Source organism: Pimephales promelas, chromosome 8 (genome assembly GCF_988280905.1).
Source record: "Pimephales promelas chromosome 8, fPimPro1.hap1.1, whole genome shotgun sequence".
Lineage (NCBI taxonomy): Eukaryota > Metazoa > Chordata > Actinopteri > Cypriniformes > Leuciscidae > Pimephales > Pimephales promelas.
Window position 1 is genome coordinate 22,917,845 of NC_142776.1, and position 15,142 is coordinate 22,932,986.

Genomic DNA, 15,142 nt, shown 5'->3' on the forward strand with positions numbered 1-15,142 from the left:
GTTATTTGAAAAATAAGTGGACCAGCACGACAACCGTCTGGATTAAGCATCTCTAGGGTCTTCAAGTGGGCACCTTCCATCCTCAGTGTTTCGTCGACTAGCCCACAACACCTCAAGAGGGCTCGACAGTGACTCTGGCATCCCAGAGTCACCCCTGTCCATCCCCCACCCAGCTTACTGACCTTTACAACCTTATTGCTGCTGAGACCTAACCACAATCTCACAAACTCTCCGCTATACCCAGCCATCTCTTTATTATGGCTGGGTGGTTTTATCTAAATGGCTGCAATAGCTGTTGTCTTTGTTGTTCACTTATAAAGGCTAGCTAGCACCATCTGCTGATCATATTACTATATTGGATGCCACTGTGCATCTATACAGCTTTATAACACAAACAGAGGAACATTTGTAACATTTAAGAAAATATGTGTTAATACTAATACTGGCTATTTGGAGCTGCAGGTGTAATTAGTGTTTCCTGTATTTCTATGGGTCACTACTGAAACATAAAAGGTTTCTATTAAAATAGAAATATTTAGAATGTTAGGAAATATTTTAACATCTCTTAAATACATTTATTATATGTTCATTTCTTAATAATAGCCTACTTTTTTTTTCATTTTGGTTGCCATGGAAAACTACTTTCGTTCCTAGGGACTTTTATTTTAAAAATCGGAGGCCATGTTTAGGTTAGGTATTTGACGGTTTACTTCACAACACCGTCCACAATCTCATTCACGTTTACTAAATTAACGTTACAGGTGTTAAACGCACAATATCGCATTCATGTCTCGTTTCAAAAGAGGAGCACATGTTGTGGACTCGAGAGCAGGATTCAGACAAGAGAAAGAAGACTGTCCTGTCCCATCTGGATTACTAAAAGCTGCTAGAAAGAGCGGGCAACTCAATCTATCCGGGCGTGGTCTAACTGAAGGTAACCAAATAACGTTAGTCTCTAACACAGTGACTGGAAAAGGACTACTTCAGTGAACTAACCTCACAAACAAAACAAACTATAGCTACCAACGCATCCATAATTTGTGGTGCTGACATACCGTAATGCAGATATGACATTTGTCATTTATCTCATGGAAAAATGAATGGAAATGTCAAATATTTATTTGTTAAAAAAAAGTTTGAATGAACTTCTATAATTAGACATAACGTTTAACGTTACAAACAACAGCTGTAGCAACAATTGTACATTGGGGTGAAACTATGATTAAAATTGTGTATTTTTGTAAGATTCTACATAATGTTATTTGGGTTCAGTTCCTCAGAGTGTGTGGAGGTTGAATATTGACACGCCTGAGGAATCTCAACAGAACTTGTCATTCGGAGCTGCAGATCGGTGGTGGGAACAGGCAGATTTGACCAAACTTCTGCTGTCCTCCAACAAACTCCAGAGCCTCTCTGAAAACGTCAAACTCCTCCCTGCCCTGCTTGTCTTGGATGTAGGTTTGTTTCAGCATGTTTCATTTGACAAACTAATGTTATAAATAAAAACGTATATTTATTTTGTTTTTAAATAAATATAAGGACCATAGAGGACTGTACTATGGTTAAATAAATATAACTAGTCGTTTAAAGTTTAAACCGGACATTTATAGTTTATTATATAAAGTTGGGTCCTCAAGTCTGAGACCATTAGTAAAACAGTATTTCTATTTTTTTATGACAAAGTATCAGCACAGCTTTTGAGTGAGTCAAATAGAAATATTTCACATCTTTGTATTTTTCCATGGAGTTTGAGGGTGTAAATTGTAATGAATTGTAAACTATGTGCCTTTTCCCAGGTCCATGACAATCAACTAAGCTCACTACCAGATTCTATTGGAGATTTAGAACAACTACAGAAGCTCATATTGAGGTACAGATTGAGGCAACACTCTGGATAAAGCAATAGATAAATCTATTTACTGTGAAGACCTTGTGCCATAATTCTTGGTTCTCTCTGCAGTCACAATAAACTGACGGAATTACCTTTGGGTCTTTGGAGGCTTACAAACTTGCGATGTCTCCATCTGCAACAGAATCTGATCAAAAACATTCCTCTGGATTTGGGGAACCTGGTTAATTTAGATGACCTTGTAAGTGATTGACCTCTTGTCTTGACCAGCAACAAACTACAGTATTTGGCCATTTAACCTTCTAACTTCATCATAAATGCCTAGTTCCTTAAATAATGTTAATATCTCTCCGTTTAAATCAATGCATACTACTAGGTTTGGTGTTGGGAAGATTTTTATTATGTTTTTGGAAGAAGAAGAAGAAGGATTGTGCTCTTATGCTACATCTACTGTAAATTTACTCGAAAAAACTGTAATATATATAATATAATACACACACACACACACACACACACAGAAACACCTGTTTAATTTCTCATTAATGCAATTATCTAATCAACCAATCACATGGCAGTTGCTTCAATGCATTTAGGCTGCATTTACACTGCAGGTCTTGATGCCCAAATCCGATTTTCTGACTATATCCGATTTTTGTTTGACGACCTGCTTACATCATCTTTTAAAAGTGACCCATATCCGATTTTTGCATTTACACTTACACTGCTGAAACTACCAAATGCAGACGTTCTGACCCGGGAAATTAAGCAAAACAGAACGAAAATCAATGGATGCAGATGGGAATAAAATATTCCAGTGTTTACTTTCCACAACATTTCAATAAGTCATCAAAACATTGGTCTGGTAAAATGGGGATTTTACACCTTTAAACAGTATCGTACATCAAAAATAATCCACTGCAGTATGATCATTTGTTATACTTTACAGTTAGAAATCAAAGATGTTGCTAAGAATGATATACTCCAGTATTCCAAATATTTACTTCTTTCATTTTCTTCCCTCTTAAAGGATCTCTCCAATAATCATCTAATGGATGTTCCAGAAAGCCTGGCAAACCTGAAAAATCTTGTGAAATTGAATTTGTCCTGCAACAAGCTTCAGAGTCTCCCTCCTGCCGTCAGTGAAATGAAAAGTATGTTTTGACAGCAGGCAGCAGGTTAGATGTGAATCATGTTTACTGGTTAACCCGTGAACTCGTCCTTCTTTTATTAATCCTCACAGACCTGAGATTGCTGGACTGTTCACAGAATCAAATAGAGAGCATTCCTCCCGTCCTGGCTCAGATGGAGTCCCTCGAGCAGCTTTACTTAAGACACAACAAGTTACGATATCTTCCCGAACTGCCCTGCTGTAGAACACTCAAGGTAAACCAAATCCACTGATGTGGTAGAATAAGTTATGCTTGTCTTAAAAAAAGACTAACACAAGCCGGTTTATATGTTTAAAGGAACTCTTTTGTGGGAACAACCAAATTGAGGTGTTGGAGGCAGATCATTTGAAGCACTTGAGCTCTCTGAGTTTCTTGGAGCTCAGAGATAACAAGGTGAAGAGTCTTCCTGAAGAAATAACTCTAATGCAAGGCCTGGAGCGACTGGATCTGACTAACAATGACATCAGCAGGTGCTGGACACTAATTATGTTTTTGCATGTATACTGTAAAATATAGTACTTTGTTTTGTATCACATTCTACTGGGAAGCAAAATTCTGAAGCAAAAACTTATCCCTTTTTTAATACTCATTAAGCAATACAGATCTGCAAATCAGTTGTATAATACTTAAGAATTATTGTACCGCAAGATGAAGGGAGCACAGCGTAAAAATTGTTTTTTGTAGATGAAACCGATGAAAATTCTGTCATTATTTACTCAGTCAGTTCATGTCGTTCTCCAAACAAGTATGACTTTCTGTATTCTGATCCTCAACATGACTCTTCAATGACCAAAAACGGATAAAAAAGGGATAGTGAATATTAAAGGAATGAATTAAAATTCAGTCATCATTTACTCACCCCCTTGTCACTTTCTATCTGTCTTCTGTGAAACACAAAATATATTTTGAGATGTCTTTTTTTTTTTTTTTCCTTCTCCATACAACGGAAGTCAATGGTCAACAGTTTTCAGAATGTCGTCTGTTGTGCAGAAGAAAGTAAGTCATTCAAAGTCTCTTTCTTCTGTGAAACAGTCTGCCATGTGGACTTGGCACATTACCTAAGCTGAAGTTTTTGGCTTTGGAGGGCAATCCACTGAGGGCAATCCGCAGAGACCTTCTGACTGTGAGTGTTCAACATATCCCATCTTGTCTGTCCTCCTTTGTTCTTATTAATCTCAGATACAACACCGGAAAAGTCATCAGTGAAATGCATCAGAAACTGTTATAGTATCTTCTTTGCAGAAAGGAACTGGTGAGCTCCTAAAATATCTCAGAAGTCGAATACAAGGTATGTCTAACACACTAAGTAAAGATTAGAGTATAATGTCATTTTTAAATGATCATTGATTTTAAATGATCATCAAAGAAGATTCTTTGTAACATCACTGTGGGTTTTTGTCATGTTTGAAATGTAGAACCTGATGGGGGCTTGAAAGGAGAGCCAAAAACAGCAATGACTCTGCCAAGCCAAGCTAAAATCAATGTACATGCCATCAAAACTCTGAAAACGCTAGACTACAGGTAACACAACTTCCTCATTAGCAACTTTGAGAGGAATTTGTGCCTTTGACAGTAAAGATTTGGCATTTTCCTTAGCGAGAAACAGGAGGGATCCATTCCTGATGAAGTATTCGACGCCGTTGATGGTAGTCCTGTGTCCAACGTGAACTTCAGCAAAAATCAGCTGACGGCAATTCCACCGAGGTACAGTAACAGCAATGGCCATTCCATTGCAGAGATTTACTGAACACTTACAATGTGTATTTAAAATAATTCTCTCATTTCCTCTAGAATTATGGAGTTAAAGGACACTCTGGCAGACATTAATCTTGAGTTTAACAAGATAACAACCATTCCAGTGGACTTTTCCAAACTGAAACAGCTGCTACATATAGATCTCAGGTAATCCTAACTAGTTTTATGCCTTTTAAGGCTCCAATTTCAAGATTTAATTATATGTTTTTGTCACACCTGCAACATTTGACTACTTTTGATAGTGTTGTATCTCTAAAATGGCACAAAGGACAAAAGATCTATAATTATGTTGTGGCTGGTAAATTATTAGTTAGAGTTTTAAAGGACAAATCTCTGAGTTCAGATATTTTGTTTTCTGGTAAATGTTGCTTATACAAAATATACATACTTAAAGCATATTACTCTGAATAAAACACTGAATTCTCAAAATAAGACCTCTGATGTCTTTTAAAATTTACATCTTACAATGTGCACTGAACTAATGATTTTTTTAAAAACTGTTTTTTTCAGGAACAATCAATTGACCTCACTGCCAATGGAGTTAGAAGGCTTAACCAAGCTGCGGAGTGTTATTTTGTCTTTTAATCGGCAAGTTCTACCATTACCACGCTTACAAAATAGTTACTAAATATATATATATATATATATATATATATATATATATATATATATATATATATATATGATATATATATGATATCTCTACTCGTGTTTGTTGTCTAAATCATTATTTATCTTTAGGTTCAAGTCATTCCCAGATGTGCTCTACCGCATCTCATCCCTTGAAACCATTTTACTCAGTAGCAATCAAGTTGGAGTCATTGATCCTGTCCAAATGAAGACCCTAAATAGTCTGTCTACTCTGGATCTGTCCAACAACGATATCATGCAAGTGCCACCAGAACTTGGCAACTGTACCAGTCTGAGGTAAGGTTTATGTTTCCTTCTGATTCTAGCAAACTGAGGTCTGGGTAGAGTCCATATTTTACATGAATGATGTGAGTAGTGATGCTCCGATTGATCGGCCGCCGATCATGATGTAAAATAGCTTGATCGGCAAACCCCAAAAGTGCGGATCAAAAAAGCCGATCACGTGACAAATTACTCGCGCAACTTTTTTCCACCTGCATGCGTGGCGCACGGGCACGCAACAGCAGATCGGAGCTTGCCAGTGTTAACATGAGTTCTCCTTCACCGGAACGAATAGTCTCCACAACGGATTGAAGCGCGTGACCAAGTGGAGGCTGTGTGCGAGCCATAAGAGAACACAGTATCCGCGCCACTGATCTCAGCGGTAACAAGCACTTTGATCGCTTGATTTTAAAAAAGCATTCCAGCGATAGATCGCCTCTTATTTAACAAATGAACAAAATGAATGCTCTGCTAGTTAACTGGAGATATTTTATTTATTTGTATTGGTACATTCGTGCTGCGAGATGTTTGTGAAAAGTGGTGGTGTTTTGTTTTTTGTTGTGGGGGTGGTTTGGATGTGATGTAGTTGGTTTGGTGTAACAAGTTTTACATTTTGCTGCCAATTATTATGTAGTCAATGTATTAAGAGGATACAATTTCCAAGTATGCCTAAGTATAACTTGATCCCATCCCATTTAGCTTATCTAATGTGTGTTGGTCTGCCTGACCCCTCTTTGATTGGAATAATTTTGTTACTTAGCCTTATTTAAGAAAGATGGCCTACAGTAGCCTTAAGTTATCTCATTCTAAATACAATTAAATAAGCACTTGGTGTTTTTTCAAGATCTTGATAGTAGACTATTTCTACTGTTTTTTTTTCCCCAATACAGTTAATTCATAGTTAGTTTTATTTCTACAAATGGTGCAAACTCTGCTAGATTATAGATAAAAGATTCCCAATCCCCTGCCATTCTGTGACCGGTAATCGGCCCTAATAAAGCTGATTGGAGCATCACTAAATGTGAAGTAGAGAGATCAAATGAACAGTCTTTCCAATTGGACATAAACAGATCTTTACAGACTTGAGACCGTTAGTTTAACATGATCATATGATTTATCTTATGTCTTTAGGGCTCTAATGCTTGATGGGAATCCTTTCCGTAATCCAAGAGCTGCCATCCTTAGTAAAGGAACAGATGCTGTCCTAGAGTATCTCCGAGGTCGTATTCCAACATAATTTTTACGTTTAATATAAATTCAACCATCGGTGATAAGCGGTCAACTCTGTAAAAGTGCCATAACACTTTTATTTGCACTTCATGACACTTGATAATATATACAAGACAAAAAATAATCTCCTGCCACTTGTTTTGACATTGTAAAATCATTACAGAATTTTGTAATGACATATTTTATAAATAAACACATCAGCATGCTTTGTACTGAAATTAAGACAAAATGAAATCAAATTAATAATAAAAAAATGTGTGTGTGCAAGCTTTAAACTTTATAATTGGTTTTCAGTGTGAACGTTTTTCCATTATGAAAGCACTAGTGATAAATTATGAATATTGAGTGTTTCATCGTCTGTAAAGGACCACAGAATGAGCAGTTGTAACAATAGTGACATTTTTATTATTTGTACAATAAAGATACATTATTCAAAACACCTCTTAGATACTGAAAAAATTCTGTACTCCAAAGCCGAAAATGGCTCCAATATTTGCTGAACAGCATTGGACTTTCTTCTCCTTTTTATACAGGTTTGTTGTTTGAATTTTTTGTAACTAAAATCGATTTTAAATATTTACATATATCATCTGCAAAATGCATTCTAGACACAGAATATATGTCATCAATTACATATTTGCTGTAATACAGAAAAAAATCGGAAGGAGTAAACTTGCATGTGCAAATAAATGATATGATAAATTGTCACTAATTCTTTTGAACTAAATTGAATAATTTATTCTAGATATATTACTTTTTGCACAAAAATGAAACGGCATTCAAGTTCAGTAAGTCTTAATACTGCAGAAAGCTTTAAGTACATTCACAATCTATTGGAATAAATTATTTAAATGTCTCCATTCATAGTTATTTACATCAATACTGCAATTAGACTGAATAGTACCATATATTACCTTTTATATTCAATAGGTCTTTAAACACATACAAAAATGACCATTTGTATATTCATATACATTTATGTTTATGACACAAATTCACAATTACTTTAGAAAGAATTGTACATATTTGTTTCTAGTCTTTCCTTCCCTCACTCTAACTCTCTGTCCATACATTGGTTCTGTGTTCTTTATAAAATTTAACAATTTGAGCATAGCTAATATCAATATATTAGAAACCATTATCTCAAAACGTTTAGTAAAAATAATCATTATCAAATGTTCTTTCACAATAGTATTTTGAACAATTAATTGCATCATCCATCATAATCTTTAATACTCAATCTTTCTCTGGAGCTAAATGCAGTGGGTGTTGTGTTTGGGGTCTTTCAGAGTGCATTTCCAAAAGTCTCGCAACTCTCCCTCTAAATGCTACATTTTTTTTTGCAACATTTGAGACATGCCTTGGATTTCTTTTCTTTCTTTTTTGGGAGGGATATTATGGCACTGTTTGTCACAATGATGGCTGATTTAAAAGGGGGAAAAATGCCAAAAGAGATGCGAAACAATGGGTATGTAAAAACAGTTTGTCCAAAACACATAAGACCCCTAATAAGCATCCTAATAAAACAAGTTTAAGAGTGAAAGCATGCTCTAATCAGTAAAGCCTTACATGTGTACACCGTTTCTAGTCCGTTTTATTATGACAGGAATTCCCTTTGTTGTCCCATTTAAAAAAAAAAAATTATTGAAAAAACTTAAAGCAGCTTAACAACATCAAGCAACTGGAATTAAGCTTTTTTGCGTTCTTTTTCCATTTAAGCTGTAGTATGTGATATGAAAGTACATTTTTATATTGAAAACTGTTGCCAATAAACTGCCACATGAGCATGAATTTTCAATGAAAAAAACATGGAAGTGTGCATTCACATTACCTAGCGAATGAATAAGATCTGAGCCAGGTAAAATCCATGTATGCCAATAGAGGGTGCTGCCGGAAAACCTCAAAAACGGAGGAAATATTGCTCAGGGAATCTTTTCTGTCATTTGATTTGTGCAGATACAGAATTGTTAAAAGGGGACGGGGACTTTTTTTTTGTTAGTTTTCCCTAAATTGTCATTTCGTAAGAAGGATATCTCTTCTAGATTGTTACAAAAACTCGCCAGCGCGTTAGAAAATCATCAATGTGTCTTTCATTCACATTCTACGCTCTAATCACATTTGAGTTGTAAATGTATATATTTACACAAGGCATTTACAAAGTTGAGGCAGTGTTATGGTGGGTAAATGTCCTTAAAAGCAGATGTGCTTTCATGCTCCAAGATCAAACTGAAAAGCTGCTAGGAAAAATAGGTACAAAATAATACGCCATATAAATAAGCAGGAAAAAAATGCACCCACTTACAGCCACAGGCTGAGATAAAGAAGAATATCAACAACATCAACGAAAAGATTTCAACAAATGTATGTTGGTATAGAATGTGTAAGCCGTACGTAACGTTATTAGATATATGTCCTCTAGTGTACATTTGGCACTGGAATTTGCCATTGGTCCAGCAATTGGCAAAATTGTTCCTAGATAAAAAGACGATGTACAAGTTCCTGTGTTCCATCTGGTTGAGAAGTCTTTAAGCTATAAAAATATTTATATTGTGCTCTCCCTTAAGATTACCAAGTCCACAGTTTTCGGGAAATTCTTCAGAAGAGACACTGCAGTTTCGTGCTCCATGTGTAAGAAACTATGTCCGTTTGCCTGCAATGCAAGAATGAAGCACATGGTAAACAAAATAAACTGGGAGAGGAGAGGAAAGGAAGGAAGGAAGGAAGGAGGGAGGGGGGCAGGAACAGGCACGGCAGCACAGGAGGGCTGGGAACAGACCTAGCTCAAGAGGATAAAGAGATATACACTGTGAGGGAGAGAATAGAGAGATGCATACAGGAGATCATGCTGTAAAAGGAGAGAAGGTGGAAAGAAGCTGGTCTTTAGACTCTGCATCTGTGGAAGTAGAAGGAGCTGCTTTCTGCAGACGACTGACAGCGACACATAAAACCAGAGACAGCCCAATAACTTCCCAAAAAGTTATTTAGGCACACAGAGCCTGGACCGCCCCTTTGCCCCGTTACACGTAAAGGCAGCGATGCCAGACATTTCGCTTTTATGCTAAACATACAGACTTATTTTGTATTTAAAGTGCCCCATTATGATTTTTCGAATATTACCTTTCGTGTAATATGTAAGGGCCATCTGACCAATCAGAGCAGAGTAGGCTAGTGGAAAGGAGGGGTTTAGAGAGACGATCTTGTATATGTATTTTATAAGAAAATTCAAATGATGCATGTAGGAGACCTCCAAAACAAAATGAAGAACCTTTAACCTAGCATAATAGTGGCACTTTAATTAGTTCTTTTATTGGGAGGTATTAGGGATATATCTCGCTACATTTTCAAAAGACCAGATTCAATCTGCATCGAAGATAAACGTAAATGTCAAGTTGAGGTAGATGGTTGCATTGATTAGTAATATCTGATACATTAAATTCATAATTCCATTATTTATATATATTTAATATATCATTATTTCATGCCGTTAAAATTGACTTATAAGAAATGTGGCAGCTTAAAATGTTATAAAAGTCTGTCATGTCAAGGTTGGACAAACATAACAACAGAAGTCCATGCTCACTTGTTTGAGACACACACACACACACTGGACATTTAATGCCACATGCAAAGCCCTCCACTTGCAGTGTGGCGGAGGATGCATTGTCGCAGCTCGTGGGACAATGTGATGGAGAACAGTGTTACCTTCAGAATTTTGTCCCCTGGTCGTAGAACGTTGGAGGCAGGTCCATCAGGCTGTACCCTAGTAACAAAGATACCCTATAAGTCAAAAGTGATATGAGGTTAGGAACCACATGGTGACTATGGTTTAGAATCTTTGCCGTTTAATCTGGATTTAGATTTTCTTTGGTTTCTCTCCAACTCATAAGTAATTTATAAAATAATTACATTACGTATCTATAAAATTACCTTTTTACAATTAATAACTAAATGCAAATGTTAAACTAAAAAGTAAATGTAAAACATGCTATTGATAAATTTTCTTAGTTTTTTTTCAAGAGTAAAGGATCCATTACTGACTTTTTTTTTTTTTTTGTGCTGAAATCAAGGCAGAGATTATAAAGCATACATATTTAAATTACATGTGGGACCCATCAGTATGCACCATGTGCACACATATGAAGTCTTATTGACGTCACATATTGAGAGTCCACCAAACTACATCATTTCATCAGGGCTCACAGGGATTCGGTTTATTAGAAGATCCCCAAAGCAACAGTATACAACACAAGCAATCATTATGCTAAATTGTATACTTTATGGGGGGAAAGAACGACACTTTTTCATGCAAATTGACGCCATTTCAATCTAACACATGAAACAAATGTACAATATCTTTTTTGCACATGCTTAAAGGGATACTCCACTTTTTTTTGGAAATAGGCTAATTGTACAACTCCCTCAGAGTTAAACAGTTGGGTTTTAACTGTTTTCGAATCCATTCAGCTGATTTTCTGTTATTTAGAAGAATATCAGTAACCAGACAGTTTCTGGTCTCATTGACTTCCATAGTATATTTTTTTCCTACTATGGAAGTCAATGAGACCAGAAACTGTCTGGTTACTGATATTCTTCTAAATATCAGAAAATCGTCTGAATTGATTCGAAAACAGCATAACCCTGAGGGAGTTGTAAAAGTAGCCTATTTCCAAAAAAAGTGGAGTATCCCTTTAAGAGAATATCAGCAACATTTGAGTCACAAAACACTTTTGTTTGAACTATCACCAAGACAAGAAAAAGTTAAAAGGTAATGCAATCAGCTGGTGTGCAAAGTTGCAGTAGTGCATGTTTCCATGGAAACTCTACAGAGAGACACACTTTACTGACTGAAGAGAGATAGCTTTGATTTTGTTCTAAAAAAGCATCCTTTAAATGTAGTTTATGAGAATGCAGAAATTAGCATACTATATTCATTTTGCTCTGTCCTTTTAAAACAGAGAGTGAAATGGTCTTACCATGTCCGAGGGCTTGAAGGGGTTCCCCTGTCCACTGATTCCCCCTGAGATGCTGAAACCAAGGCCAGGGTTCTTCTCGATTCTCACACACAGCTGTCAACAACATCAATCAAAGCCTAAGTCTACCTTAATTCACACACATTTGAAAACACATCTTTTCTTCTACATTTCGGCCTACATTTCGAGACAGTGCTTTTGTCCTCTGAAAACTAATACATTTGAACTGTAGTGTGGACTGTGAAAAGTGTTCGAAAACGATGACGAATGTTTAGTTATGTGACGCATATTGTACCCATACATATCTGCCTGCTATTCATTTTAGAATGAGGAAATTAACATAATGTCGTCATTTGGCAGGGCAGGAGTTATGATCACATAATATGATTGACAGCTCTCGAGTTCAGACACGTTCGGAAGAAATCTGTATGCTTTTTGCAAGCTCTTCAGATCGCACAATTCAGTGGAAATTGAATAGAAATGATAATCCGTATAAAGAACATGTAAGAATAAATCTGTTCTCAGAAACACATTGATAACAAGAACTCAACACCCATTCTCTTCTCTCTTCCGGAATAGATTTAGAGGTTTTCATAACAGCGCCACCACTCTCACAATTTTGTGTAACAGCAGGGGCTCGGGTAAGCTGGAATCTAATTGGATGTCTCGTTTCATTATGGGGAGGACGGGGAAAGAAAATTGAAGTTCACCTGAAGATGGAAGCGGGGCTGTACTTACTCTGATTGGCTCATCCGTCTTCAATAGGCATACATGATAGAAAATGTGTTCGTAGTTGGTGTAGGTCAGAGTAGTGCATGGATTGATAGCGAATGCCATCATGAAAGAGGCGTCTAATTCCACACAAATAAGATAGTGCTTATAAAGGTTTAGCTCAGTCTAGAGCACATTCAATCTGAGACAACTTCAGCTGTTTTTTGTTAACTTAACTAGCTATGTCCGTCTCATTGAATCACTGAGTTTTAAGCTATTGCAAGTTGAACCAGTTTATTTAAAAGAATCGGATCACGAGATTCGGTCACATAACTGGTCACAGAGATCTTGATTTAATACTTCATGATGTGAATCACAATATTTGACCCTGGAGGCTGGCTGTGAGATTTTTGGATTCAGTTTGAGCTTAAAATGAGCCAAAATGTGATGTTTTCAAATCTAATTTTTGGTTGCACTTGAAATAACATAATTAAAACATTGCTTATTCAAGGACATAAAATACGTGAGCATAGTTCACAATTTTACTTGAGGCTTTTAAGCTGAATTTACTAAACTGTTTGCTGAAACAACCACAACATTAACAGCACTAAAATAAAAATGTGCTGTTTATTAAGTCAGGTATGTGAAAGTGTTCTTCTTTATTATAGCAACAGACTCCAGACGCATTGTTTCTGAATCATGGCACGAACAGATAAAAAGTTCTCGATTTCGTCACTTTAAAATAACGAGGAACAAATTGTTTTTCTGAAATAAAGTGTAGCAAAAATCTAATATTATGCTTTGAGATGTAGTGATGAAAATGAAAGCGTCATAGCACATAAATAGTAGACAACACTGCAGACACATTAGCCTATTGCAGTGTAATTTAGTTATCATCTGCATGACCAATAACACCTTCTGTAACTATAAGTATGGCTTGTCATGTTACTGATACAGCTAATGATACTGATGCATCCTTTTTCATTTCCTTTCTATGGTGATAAATAAATAATTTAGCCTTATTCTTAATTTATTCATCTACCTGATGCCCTCATGCTGTGGATAATCAACCAAATAATTGTTTCGAAATATTGTGGGGTCGTTCGTGCGTTAGCCCAAAAACCAGCTTAATTTACCAAAACAAAATCAGGGACATTGTGAGTTACATGCTAATTTTTTTTCTTCTTTTTTTCCCCCTTCTGTGCATTATAATGAAGGTTTTATGAAACTGCACAGCTTTTCCAGTTTTATAAATGACATACTCTTTCCTACACCAACTAACAACACATTTTCTATCAAGTATGCCTATGAAAGACAATGGAGCCAATCAGAGTAGGTAAGGGCTGGGCGACACGTGCAGGCTGCAGCCAGGTCCTTCTCAAAAAATCCACACACTGGTAAAAAAAAAAACATCTCGCTTTGTTGCGCTGCGTTTGATTGCGCCTGGTATGAATAGCCTCATAGGGATCTACTGATTCGATTCAAGGTCATCGCAATGCACATTTGCTTTACTTAATTGTGCTATGTGATCATGGAATATTAATACAGTGTTTTCTTCGTTCAAATCATCATCTTCTAATGACTAAAGAGCCTTTCACACTGAGCACAATTAAGTAAAGCAAATGTGCATTGCGCTGCGTTTGATTGGGCCTGGTGTGAATAGCCCCATAGGGATCTACTGATTTGAGCGTCATCGCAACGCACATTTGCTTTACTTAATTGGGCTCTGTGTGAAAGCCTGTTTAGTCATAAGAAGAAGATGATTTGAACGAAGAAAACACTGTATTAATATTCCATGATCACATAGCATTAAGCTTTGTATTAGTAGAAATACAAATCATCATTTTGCGTCATCGGAGGATTTTTTGGCCAGAGGCTAAAGACTACAGTCAGTAGTAGGGGCTATTCTGCATGTTCTCAACCCGCCATAAAGGGTGGAGCTCACTCACAGAATGTACGCATAGTGTCAGCCATCTTTTTGAAAGCTAAGCTAGCAGGCTCTTGTTCTGTGGAGAAAGCCGAGTAGGCCGTTTGCCATTCATTGTTTACATGCACACCTTTTGTTTCAATCCAACTGAATTCATTTCGATTGGTGAATCTGAATGTAGTGTTTACATGAACACTAAACAAGCGATCAAGTGATGTGCGTTTTGAACATTACTAAGAAAATTCCCGCTCTTCTGTGAGCGATACGAGACCGGTGAGTCTCACAGGTGTCGCTCATTGGTAATCACGCCACTGGCCTTGCGCCATTGTGCCGCGGCCCTCAGTCTCGTCCTGCTCGCCACTATAAACGTAAAAGCCGAATACCCAACATGACATCATGACTTTTGCGTAAACATACACGGCACTTTCGAGTCAAGTGGCGTGTTATCTCTACGCATTTTGAGCTATCCGCATGTATGCGTGTGTATGTCTACGGCATTAACGTCCGAGTGATTCCGCGTGTCTGTACATGCCGTCAAATGTCCGCGCGAAACGAAGCAAAATGTAGATCTACATCTGGGGAGCGATCTTTTTTTTCCTAGGATGGTAAGGGAATAGTC

General features: G+C 36.8%; 2 protein-coding genes across 14 annotated transcripts in view; one reads left to right on the top strand and one right to left on the bottom strand.

The window, feature by feature from the left end:
- The first annotated feature begins 667 nt into the window (after positions 1-667).
- On the top strand, positions 668-12,003 carry lrrc40 (leucine rich repeat containing 40). 3 transcript variants are annotated; one of them, XM_089134190.1, is made up of 15 exons: positions 668-934; positions 1,273-1,454; positions 1,797-1,870; positions 1,961-2,090; positions 2,877-3,000; positions 3,090-3,232; positions 3,316-3,488; positions 4,051-4,141; positions 4,261-4,306; positions 4,434-4,539; positions 4,615-4,722; positions 4,810-4,920; positions 5,284-5,361; positions 5,515-5,700; positions 11,871-12,003. In XM_089134190.1, exons 1-15 carry the CDS (start codon positions 787-789, stop codon positions 11,875-11,877), a joined length of 1,707 nt encoding a protein of 568 aa, XP_088990316.1. In that variant the 5' UTR covers positions 668-786; the 3' UTR covers positions 11,878-12,003. The 3 variants fall into 3 exon arrangements, with proteins under 3 accessions (XP_088990316.1, XP_088990317.1, XP_039547311.2); XM_039691377.2 differs by lacking the exon at positions 11,871-12,003 and adding an exon at positions 6,817-7,669 and having other exon boundaries at positions 669-934; XM_089134191.1 differs by lacking the exons at positions 1,797-1,870; positions 1,961-2,090; positions 11,871-12,003 and adding an exon at positions 6,817-7,669.
- Positions 7,297-15,142, bottom strand: part of lrrc7 (leucine rich repeat containing 7) — a 136,727-nt gene continuing 128,881 nt past the window's right edge. For 10 of the 11 annotated variants that reach the window (XM_039691371.2, XM_089134188.1, XM_039691369.2 and 7 more), the window contains 3 exons: positions 11,889-11,981; positions 10,618-10,692; positions 7,297-9,565 (listed from right to left, as the gene is read on the bottom strand). In XM_039691371.2, the coding sequence (XP_039547305.1) occupies positions 9,458-9,565; positions 10,618-10,692; positions 11,889-11,981 (276 nt within the window). In that variant the 3' untranslated portion in view covers positions 7,297-9,457. The remainder of the gene's footprint in view (positions 9,566-10,617; positions 10,693-11,888; positions 11,982-15,142) is intronic. The other variant, XM_039691374.2, reaches the window with a different exon arrangement.

What these genes read in the sequence shown, in the direction of transcription:
- lrrc40 (XM_039691377.2), top strand. Translation starts at nt 787, where the DNA reads ATGTCTCGTTTCAAAAGAGGAGCACATGTTGTGGACTCGAGAGCAGGA. An exon ending in CCTGCTGTAGAACACTCAAG is followed by an intron (nt 3,233 to 3,315) that starts GTAAACCAAATC and finishes ATATGTTTAAAG; the next exon opens with GAACTCTTTTGTGGGAACAA. An exon ending in CTGAAAACGCTAGACTACAG is followed by an intron (nt 4,540 to 4,614) that starts GTAACACAACTT and finishes CATTTTCCTTAG; the next exon opens with CGAGAAACAGGAGGGATCCA.